The sequence below is a fragment of the Misgurnus anguillicaudatus genome, chromosome 5 (assembly GCF_027580225.2).
Source record: "Misgurnus anguillicaudatus chromosome 5, ASM2758022v2, whole genome shotgun sequence".
NCBI lineage: Eukaryota > Metazoa > Chordata > Actinopteri > Cypriniformes > Cobitidae > Misgurnus > Misgurnus anguillicaudatus.
This window is the reverse complement of record NC_073341.2, coordinates 25,345,838-25,356,935: the sequence shown is the minus strand read 5'-3', so window position 1 is coordinate 25,356,935 and position 11,098 is coordinate 25,345,838. Positions and strand designations below refer to the sequence as shown.

General features: G+C 40.3%; 2 protein-coding genes across 3 annotated transcripts; both read left to right on the top strand.

Annotated features, from left to right (window-relative positions):
• On the top strand, positions 1–11,069 carry hyal3 (hyaluronidase 3). 2 transcript variants are annotated; one of them, XM_073867802.1, is made up of 4 exons: positions 1–90; positions 7,827–8,764; positions 8,885–8,974; positions 9,115–11,069. In XM_073867802.1, exons 2-4 carry the CDS (start codon positions 7,829–7,831, stop codon positions 9,388–9,390), a joined length of 1,302 nt encoding a protein of 433 aa, XP_073723903.1. In that variant the 5' UTR covers positions 1–90; positions 7,827–7,828; the 3' UTR covers positions 9,391–11,069. The 2 variants fall into 2 exon arrangements, with proteins under 2 accessions (XP_073723903.1, XP_073723902.1); XM_073867801.1 differs by lacking the exon at positions 1–90 and adding an exon at positions 534–956.
• On the top strand, positions 125–4,485 carry LOC141363957 (N-alpha-acetyltransferase 80-like). Its single transcript, XM_073867804.1, has 2 exons — positions 125–524; positions 3,499–4,485. The coding sequence occupies exons 1-2, from the start codon at positions 400–402 to the stop codon at positions 4,274–4,276; spliced, it is 903 nt and encodes a 300-aa protein (XP_073723905.1). The 5' UTR covers positions 125–399; the 3' UTR covers positions 4,277–4,485.
• Positions 11,070–11,098: the final 29 nt, after the last annotated feature.

Genomic DNA, 11,098 nt, shown 5'->3' with positions numbered 1-11,098 from the left:
GTAAAGCGCCTTACAGTGATAAATGCGGTTCAAAATCCTATTAGAAGAAGAGGCAGCTATCTGCTGTGTCTGCGTGAAGTTTAACACCATGTAGGTATCAATGATTATAACTCAAATTATAAACTCACAAATAGATATGCATGTGTCTCTCACAAGCATTCAAATCGGTTTAACGCCTCATTGCTGTGGTTGTTTGTTTATCTGCATACTTTTCTGAATTTGGTTTCCGGATTATTTGTGTGTTGTGTTTGTGTTGCTGCATGCTGTAAATGTATTTCGCAGATACAAGCCAACGAAAATCGTATAGCACATAATAACACATGCGTTTCTGCCATGTTTAGAAATGTTAAATCAATTCAACACCCTTTCTGTTGCGAATGAATCGGTGTGTTCGACTGCATGAGGCGCTGCGCAGACCCTGCGGCAAAATACCGCGAGAACACAGTTTTCGAATCGTTATCGCGGTACTTTGATGTCATTCGCCGATTGGCCTGCGCAGCACTGTACAAAGTCGAACACATCATGTAAGTATTGCTCCAGCACTCGAGATGATTATATTTTTATTTTTTCTCTGTGTTTGGCTGTGCATCTATCAGCATTATAACCTGAATCATATATTCATTGATCAGAAAGCATATAAGCAGCAATCTTGTACTGGGCCTTAAACTTAAGTAAAACCCACAAACTTCTCGTCAGCATTCACACTTGTCAAATACAAAAAAACCTGTTAAAAGCAGTTTCCTTTCATTGGTGACTTAAAACCACCCTCTTTTCATTCAAATGCAACAGTCACTAATAGAAGAAAGCTCTTTTAACTGATTCCAGGTCAGTGTTCGTGTGACCTTTTACAATAATTATTCTTGCGCTTTAGCAGCTGTTTCCTGATTTTAACCCTCAGTTGCATGAGGGTCAGTTTTGAAACGGTTAACTGGCATTTCTGTCTCTGAACTCAGCAGGTGAGGCTGGTTATTTATTTCATTTATCACACAATTGCTTGTGTTTACACACTGTTACTTGAGAAGATTTGTGTTTTTATTTTAATCGTGGATGTTTATTTAACATTGTGCATTTGAAACAGAACTTTGAAATGTCTTTCATGGTCTTAATCAGGCTTAATCGTATTTATGTTTAGGGCTGGGTCGATGGTACTTTTAAATGTCTAATACCGATGTCGATACCACAACCTTGAGTATCTGTCGATACTGATCCAATACCATCTCTATCGCCGTTTTAATCAATTAAGCTGCAAATAACACATTTGTTAGCCCTACAAAAAGCATCATGCTTAAACAGAGCTACAGAACTCCTATTTATGTCCTACTTATGTTTATACATGTAAGATGGTTTGAAGTAATGTGGTGTGACACCTATTTTTGTGTGCATCTACCTGCTTTAAAGGGATAGTTCACCAAGAAATTAAAATTCTGTCATCATTTTCTCATTCTCGTGTTGTTTTAGACCTGTAGGAGTTTTTTTTATTTTGATGAACACAAAAGAATAATGGTAAGCAGAAAGCTAATTGTAACCATTGACTTCCATGTAGGAAAACAAATATTATGGAAGTATTGTGATAAATGAATGTAAGCACACAGTTGACGATACCCATTGAATTCCATCGTATTTGTTTTTCCTTCTATGGAAGTCAATTGGTTACAATAAGCTGTGTGTTTACCATAACTTAGCAAAATATCAGCTTTTGTGTTGTTCAGTATAAAGCTATTCATAAAGGTTTAGAACAACACGAGGATGAGAAAGTAATGACAGATTTTTGTGTGACCTATCGCTTTTAAAAGTTATCAGTTCATTTTAATTTCGAGATGTCATCAGTTGTTTATTAAATTTTATATTAATAGAAGCAGAGGTATCACACATTTAAAGAACCCAACAGCCACACATACACACCACAGTTTCCTCTGATACACGTCATGAGAAATGCGTGTGTGTTAAATGTGTTAATTTATTTTATATGGGTTCATATAGTCCGAGACTAAAATGCATGTTTAAGGGGCGGTTTCCCGGAACAGGATTAGCTTAATCCAGGACTAGGCCTTAGTTTAATTAGGAAATATAACTAGTTTTAAACAACATGCCTTACTAAAAACATTACCTGTGTGCATCTTGAAGTAAAACAAAGGGCCCTGATGTATTTTAAGATCTGTAAGTGAAAGTTGTTTTCAGTTTGGAGAGCTCTTAAAAGTGTTTAAGTCTAGGACTAGTCTAATCCCTGTCCGGGAAACCGCCCCTAAATTGCCTTAATTTAATCTTGTACTGACATATCTTAACATATATCAGTGTCATTGTTTTGTCTCAATATGCACACCAGTATTGTTTTTTTGTAAAGTATGTTTGAAAAACTACTTAAATGTCCTACTATAACTAATGTATAGTCCTGGATTAATATAAACTTTGTCTCCACCCAATGGTGTTTGAAAAAGTCTACCTATTAAAGGAACTGTTGCTACTGATCTTGCTTGTGCCTGCTTCAGGGTTCCCACGGGTCCTTGAAAGTTTGTGAATCTATTTTATGCAAGAAGTTTTCGGAAGAAAAAAATCCATCTAATTCCCTGTGTAGTGTAGGATAATATCATAAAAATTCTAGTTTTTTTAAGCACACGTGCTAAACTGTTTGCTTTAAATGCTTATATCATCTGTATGCGAATGTTGATTCATACCATAATGCTTTTTTGCATAGTTGTATTTGACACATGAAAACGTCTCAGGTTGTATGTAACTGTTGTTCCCTGAGAAGGGAATGAGACGCTGCATCTCCCTTGCCATACTTTCTGCATCCCTGTAACGCCGTCTTTGGCAATATTTCAGATAGCGATATACTTCCTGGCTCCTGCATCACCCTGTCTTTGTCGTTAAGCCTCACCATTGGTTGAATTTGATATACACATTCAGACGCACTTACCCCTGGAGGCGTCCCCAAAGTGTCAACGCAGTGATGCAGCGCAAGTTCCCATGAAAGGGAACTGTATCAATGTATCTTAAAAGGTAACACAATCTCACTTGAAATGTGTCCCCACATTTAGTTCTTGAATTTGAGGGTATTGGACCTGGAAGGTCCTTGAAAGGTCCTTGAATTTGAAGTTAACTAAGGTGTGGGAACCCTGCTGCTTTTTTCACTCATACTGTATTTAAATATATGTTTGAGATTAATTTGCCTTTTTATGAATCTAACATTTGCCTCTGAAAATGACATGGATGTCTTGATGATCACTGACCTGCTGTGTGTTGGAAATAACAGACAGCTATTGTGTCATATTGTGTCACAAGTGTTTTGAGAATACTGCTTTTGAGTTCTGCATCCTGCACTGCTGACTTCTGAAGTTGGATGGGCAGACTTTGTGCATGTTTAAATGCAAAATCACTGTACTTTTTGCATTTTTTCCATGTTTTCAAGTGACTACACAACACCTTAGCTGTCCAGTCATGTGCTTTTTAAAGCAAAACTGAGTGATCTCTGTTGACTCCTGCCCCTTGGCGTGTGTACAGGTGTGATGGTGATGCCAGCAGCGCAGTTGTTCGAATTGAACCCCTTCATGAGCGCTGGGACTTGGTGGAAGTGTGCTCAGAGCTACTAAATGCCCAGTGGCAACGCAGCATGGGTGCGCGAATTCACTCCCTCCGCCAATCGAGTCACAACTATCCTGTGTGTCTCCTCCTACTAAATGGGAAGAGGCAGAGTCAAGATGAGAAGCTAATCGGCCACGCCCGTTTGTCACGCGTACTGGGAAGCCGTAGCCTGTTCGTGGAGTCTGTTGTGGTGTGTACCACTCTACGGGGGATGGGATATGGGCGTGTCCTGATGGAAGGTGTAGAACGATATGCCAGGGGGCGGGGCTGCACCCGATTGTGCCTAACTACCCATGATAAGCAACACTTCTACGCTCATCTGGGGTTTGTGCTGTCCAAACCGGTCCAAAGTGTTGGAACGCTGGCCTCCTTCATGCCTGAGGAGGTGCTACACAAGTTCTGTAGGACAGCAGAGAATGAGGAGAAAGAAGAGAATGAGCGAGAGAGGAAGAGTGCTAAAGTGTCCTCGAAGTCATTAAGCAATTGTACACCATCTCCACCTCCACCACCTCCTCTTCCTACAATCTCTTGTCCTCCTCCACCCCCACTTCCTCCTAACTCCACTTCTCCTCCACCACCACCACCACCTCCGTCTCTTCCTCCCATGTCTTGGACTCCAGTTAACCAGACTCTGGAACAAACGCCATACACGGACAACAGAGGTCTGGCCATCTTCTGGATGCACAAGGACATTTGAGGCTGATACACGTTCCTTCAAAACAGAATTATTCAGGGATACACAAACAGTGTTTAATGGACAAGGAAAATCCCGTAAACCTGCTCATCAAGACTCCACATACTGTACTGTGACAATCTTAATACCAATGTGCCTTATTTTAAAGTTTTACTTTTATTTATTTAGTTTTTATTTTAATGTCATCAAATAAAATTTTCATAAAATAAAAACTTGTTCAATAGTGTTCTTCTCACCATTTAGGATCATATTTGAATTTGCACTATATCAGACGTTTAATGTTTTCTTGCACTTTAGTACCACAATGTATGGTAAAAATGGAGTATAAATCTGTGCACTAAAAATATACTTGAATACCAGCAAGAACTAATTAAATGTTTAGTTCTACGTCATTTGTACCTTAGTGCATTTGAATAACGTATACTAAAAGCAAGTAATAGATATGAATGGTATCTGAAAATAACACATTTGAGTACACTTAGATGTTCTTGGGTCGGTTTCCCAGATGTGGCTTAGGCCTAGTCCCAGACTACCTTAAATGTTAGTATTGTCTTGATCGAAAACAACTTGCTCTGACATCTTAAAATGTGAGAGTGTTGTCTCAATATGCACACCAGTAATATTTGTTTATAAATTATGCTTTTAAAAATTACTTAAATATCCTAATTTAAAGGCGGAGTCCATGATGTTTGAAAGCCAATGTTGATATTTGAAATCACCTAAACAAACACGCCCCTACCCCAATAGAATCTGGACCTTCTGTTGATAGACCCGCCCCACACATACGCAACCCGGCATTTGATTTGATTTGATTGGCTGTAAGTGTGTTTTGGTAGACGGCCCGTCTAATTTTCCAAAGCGTTTTTCAAACATCGTGGACTCCGCCTTTAACTAAGGCCTAGTCCCTGTCCAGGAATCCCGGACAGGGATTACCTTAAACCAGGACTAGGGCTTAGTTTAATTATGAAATATAACTAGTTTTAACAAACATGCCTTACTAAAAAAATTACTTATGTGCATTTTGAGGCAAAACAAAGGGCACTGATGTATTTTAAGATAAAGTGCAAGTTGTTTTTAGTTTGGACAGCTCTTACATTTATTTTAGTCTAGGATTAGTCCTGTCCAGGAAACCGCCCCAAAATGTGCTAAATAAATTTGTTTGTATATTAAGTGTAAAATTAGTGCATGAAAAAAGTATATTTACTAAGCACATTTTAGTAAATAAATTGCATTTTAGTGCACTTTTACTTTACCTGGGCAATATATTGTACAAATATATTGTGTCCCGTCATGGTCACTAATTCATTTCATCTCCCTGCTTTCCTTCTGTAGTTCAATAAAAATTTATTTGGCAGATTATTTATATTATTACCAATACTTAATGTAGTCTTTCAGTAGAGTTCATATCATAAAAGCTACATAAATATTTTAAATAAGCAAAATGCTGTTTAAAATCATTTTAGGACATGTCAACCACATCCACCAGCAGTGGGTTAAAAAGGGACGAGCCCAGCCCACTGGTTGGAATTAAACCCATGCTGGTTTGTTGGGTCAAATAAACATTTTCTGGTTTAATTTCAAATTGAAAAGAAATTCATTGAAAATAACCCAGCATTTTTAGAGTGTATATATCCATGGTGATTTACATTGTGCTGATCTTAAACACTTTTAGGGGCGGCTTCCCGGACAGGGTTTAGATTAATTCAGGACTAGGCCTTTATTGTATTAGGGGGTGGTTGCCCAGACAGGGATTATCTTAAAACAGGACTAGGCCTTAGTCTTATAAGAAAAATATAACAAGTTTTAACAAACATGCCTTACTAAAAACATTACTTGTGTGCATTTTGAGGCAAAACCAAGGGCACTGGTGTATATTAAGATATGTCAGTGCAAGTTGTTATCAGTTTAGACAGCTCTTAAAGGTAGTCTAATCACTGTCCGGGAAACTGCCCCTAGGACATTTAAAGGGGACATTTCACAAGGCTTTTTTTAAGATGTCAAATTCATCTTTGGTGTCCCCAGAGTACATATGTGAAGTTCTAGCTCAAAATACCCCATAGATAATTTATTATAGCATGTTAAAATTGCCGCTTTGTATAGGTGTGAGCAAAAATGTGTCCCTTTAAATGCAAATGAGCTGATCTCTGCACTAAATGGCAGTGTCATGGTTGGATAGTGCAGATTAAGGGGCGGTCTTATCCCCATCTGACATCACAAGGGGAGCCAAATTTCACTGACCTATTTTATACATGCTTGCAGAGAATGGTTTACCAAAACTTGGGCTGCGTCCAAATACCCACACTTGCAGTCTTTGCACTTGACCACTTACATGACATATTTCCTGTGTTTGGCCCAAGTGTTCTAGTGGGTGTGAAGGTCCCAAGCGTGCATCTAGAATTATTCACACGATGGGGCACACTTAAGTGTAAAAATGTCAATCCAGGCAGTGGCAGCAATTTGCACCAAAACATATTATGAACACATAATCACTTTGAAATGAACATTTGCTGAACTTAAATATTATTATCTACACTTATTTTGAGGGCGCACGATGCGAAGTTCGTCACAACATGTATGTAGCTTGTCATGTGTGAGGTTTGTAATTTCAAAATATGTGTTCTGCGCTTGGAGAGATCGTGTGTGCATCACGTGTCATGCCAAAATAAGTGCCTGCTGCATACGCGTCTAAAGGGTTTATGATAAGAGACGCTCGCGTTTGCCAGATACTCGCATAATCTCATGCGTAATCAGAGTTTACTGTTAAGGAAGTGTCTAGCGTGTATTTTGGGAACGTGAGCGTCTCTTTTATAATAACCGGTTTTGACGCGTGTGCAGCGGGCACTGATTTGGCAGAGCACGTGGTGCACACAGGATCTCTCGACGCGCGGGACACATGTTTTGGAAAGGGGAACCACACACGTGACAATCCGAACACTTATTTTAAATTAGCGCATCCTCGGATGAGCAGTCAAGAGCCGCCACTGCAATATAAGTAGTAATATCCATTTATTAAACAATAAAAGTTTCTGCGACATCTCGCAAGATTTGGGCAAAAGTCTCACGATTTACATCCAGATTATGATGCTTGCTTGGATATGCTTAGCCTTGAATACCACTGCGAAGGGGTTTCGAGATAGTGTGGGTTAAGGGCCCTGCACTTTGCCAGTTTTAAGACATGGGACAGTCTTGCGCACTTACTTCCTGTCATGTGCACTCGCTCTCGAGTGGCCAAGACCGCAAGTGTTGGTATTTGGACGCAGCCTACTGGGTTGTTCTTTAACACATTTTTAGGTTGATACAAGCACTGTGGACCCAATTATAGCACTTAAACATGAAAAAAAGTCAAATTTTCATGATATGTCCCCTTTAAGTAGTTTTTAAAAACAAACCTTACAAAAAATAAAAGAATGCAGGTGTGCATCTTGAGACAAAACAATGGCATTGATATATGTCAAGATAGGTCAGTAAATTGTTCAGTAACTACATTCATCTGTTTTTAAGATTATTGCTGCAGGATATATGATTAACAAACAAGTCTGTGTGTATTTTTTAGGCATGCTTTTTGGATTCTGTATACCCCGTGGCATCCTAGCCTTAGCCCTCTCACTCCTTTTATCCCCCAGCAACGCTTCTGAAAACACGGTGAAGGGAGCTGAATCTGTAATCCGTAGCAATGACTTTTCAGTCATCTGGAATATGCCTACAGCTCGGTGCCAGCGTCGATACGGCGTCTCTCTGCCACTGCACCAGTACAACATCATACATAACTCCGAGCAGAGATTTCTGGGTATGAACATGAGCATATTTTACCAGCGACGTCTGGGCCTCTACCCCTACATAAACCGTAAAGGCTCAAAGGTTAACGGTGGGGTACCTCAGCGAGGAAACCTAAAGTCTCATCTTACTTTGGCTGAGGCGCAGATTAAAGAAGTCTTCAAACGGACATTCAGCGGGTTAGCTGTTCTAGATTGGGAAGCGTGGCAACCCATATGGATGTGGAACTTCGGAAACAGAATGGCATATCGGAGACTTTCCAAGCAGCTTGTCAGATGGAGCCATCCAGAGATGTTAGAGGAGGAAGTAGCATCAGAGGCAAAGAAAGAGTTTGAAACAGCTGCAACTGCATTTATGGCAAAGACTCTGCATCTTGGTGTTCACCTCTGCCCTGAGGGATTATGGGGGTTTTACGCATTTCCTAGTTGCTACAACAACCGTGGCCAAGGAGAGAGCGGCTACACGGGGCAGTGCCACAATGGCACTGAGAAGTTGAATGACAGACTGGCGAAACTATGGCAAGAGTCCACTGCCCTGTATCCAAGCATTTATTTGTTGGGTAAGCTAGCTGGGCACAGAGATGCTCAACTCATGGTGAGACACCGTGTGTTAGAGGCCCTTCGTGTGGCATCCCATCATTCACCTGGCAGTAAAGCACTACCTGTGTTTCCTTATGCCAGAGTGGCGTTCATACGCACACTGGCGTTCCTGAATAAGGTACATACACACACATACACACACATACTAGCATACATTAGTGATGCACCATAAAGCAATCAATGTTACTATAGCCATGCAGAAATACTTTGAGTAGTTTGTGTGCGTATGTCTTTGCAGACAGATCTGGAGCATACACTAGGTGAGAGCGCTGCTTTAGGTGCATCTGGCATTGTCTTATGGGGTGAGCTGAGTTTTGCCAAGTCAAAGGTCAGTGTGTGTTGATTCGTGGGCTCATCTTCCCTTCTATGTTTTGACCCATTGCTTTATTAGCAATTCTGAGTTTAAATGTCTACAGTACACTAAACTAAAATCAGACTAACTAATGCAGTATGCTTCTTTCTCTCCAGCGGCAATGTACCCTCCTGCGCAACTACCTAGAGTCAGTATTAGGGGATTATGTTGCTGCCCTTCAGGCTGCTGTGAGGAACTGCAGCAATAGACTGTGTAATGCCAATGGACGATGTACTCGGCGCGACCCTCACTCGGGTTACATGTTACCTCTCCATGACAATTACAAAGCTGATCTTCTCAGCGACATGAGAAGAAAGTTCAAGTGCGTGTGTTATGACGGATGGAGTGGAGGGCAATGTGAAAAACAAGAGCGAGCAAATGCGTTAGTGTGAAAGCCTACTTTTAGTGACTGTAATGAGACATATTTTAGAGCAAAAACTATTGTGACAATTTTAGAATTTTGACTACTGGAATTTAGCCTGAGCTAAGTGAGAGCTTGCTAAAACAATGCTTAAAGGGATAGTTCACACAAAAAGGAAAATTGTGTCATAATTTTTTCACTCTCATGTTGTCACAAACCTGTATACATTTATTTATTTTTGATGAACAAGAGGATATTTGGAGGAATGTATGTAACCGGACCAATCGTGAGCCCTATTCACTTCCATAGTATGAAAAAGGAATACTGTAACGGCGCATTCACACGGGGCGTAAGCGTTAACGCTTTTCATTTACTTTCAATGGGTGACGTCATGCGTTGCCGAAACTGAATTGTGGATCTGTCGACCAGTCCCTCCAGAAAAATGCGATTGTGCGATCGCGCGATATATTGCATAATCAGCCAAAGTCCTGCATTTTTTCCAAATACGACGCACTTTCGCCGCATTAATTACATATTTCCGCGCACAAAATATGCGGGGCTTGCATGATTTCATAATCTCTGCATTTTCGTAGCAAAAACTCACATATATATTAGCAGAAAGTTGAAAAATGTTGCATTTACTTCCCAAAAGCACAGCCGTGTCCTCCATTGCCATGGGAACGTTATGAAGTGACGTGATTATGTGACGTGAACATCATTGCAGCTTTTGCAAGTTCCGCAATTTTCGCAAATTCCCGCAATTCCATCGCATAAATTGCATAAATATCCTGCATATTCCATAGCATTTTTTAAGAAAACGTGCCGCAAAATCGAGGATTTTTACCCGCAACAATCACAAAAAAACTCTGCGTTTTTCTGGAAGGACTGAATACTGTAACGGTGCATTCACACGGGGCGTAAGCCTTAACGCTTTTCATTTACTTTCAATTGGTGACATCATGCATTGCCAAAACTGAACTGTGGATCTGTCGACGCCGCGTCAGTGCCGTTGCTCCCGGCAGAAGTTAAACATTTCTCTACTTTTCAAGCGGCAACGTGAGTGTCAGCCAATCATATCACCTTATGCAAATAACAGGCAGAGCCAGCCAATTACGTTTATGTAAGCCGGAGCATGTGCTGCGGCCCCTGTGATTAGCTGTTGGCCACCCTTCAGACAAGCCTTCCGTCAAGCGTGAACGCTTTCGCCCCGTGTGAATGCGCCGTAAATGGGGCTCATGATCGGTTTGGTTTGAAACATTCCTCAAAATATCTTCTCTTGTGTTCATCAAAATAAAGAAATGTAAACATGTTTGTAACAACATGAGAGTGCATAAATGATGATTTTTTGGGGGGCAGTTCACCTAAAAATGAAAATCCTGTCATCTTTTACTCACCCTCAAGTTGTTTCAAACCTTTACAAACTTCTTTGTTCTGCTGAACACACACACACACACAAAAAAGATTTTTGTGCAATGTTTTAGCAACACTGACTTCATCAGTTCCTTCCTATAGAAGTGAATGGTGCTTCCGGCTTGATTACAAATATCTTCCTTTGTGTTCAGCAGAACAAAGAAATGTATACAGGTTTGTAAAAACTTAAGGGAGGGGGGTATATAGTGACAGGATTTTCAGTTTTGGGTGAACTATCCCTTTAAATAGCCATTGGGTGTTATTTGACAATAGCAAGTAGCCTGCACAGCCTGTGTGATGTCATTGGAAAATAAAAAATTCTGATAAAA

Bases quoted from the DNA above. Each gene is read 5' to 3' on its own strand.
- hyal3 (XM_073867802.1), top strand. From the start codon at position 7,829: ATGCTTTTTGGATTCTGTATACCCCGTGGCATCCTAGCCTTAGCCCTC. The intron at 8,765-8,884 runs GTACATACACAC...ATGTCTTTGCAG, and splicing joins CACTGGCGTTCCTGAATAAG to ACAGATCTGGAGCATACACT. The intron at 8,975-9,114 runs GTCAGTGTGTGT...CTTTCTCTCCAG, and splicing joins TGAGTTTTGCCAAGTCAAAG to CGGCAATGTACCCTCCTGCG.
- LOC141363957 (XM_073867804.1), top strand. From the start codon at position 400: ATGAGGCGCTGCGCAGACCCTGCGGCAAAATACCGCGAGAACACAGTT. The intron at 525-3,498 runs GTAAGTATTGCT...GCGTGTGTACAG, and splicing joins TACAAAGTCGAACACATCAT to GTGTGATGGTGATGCCAGCA.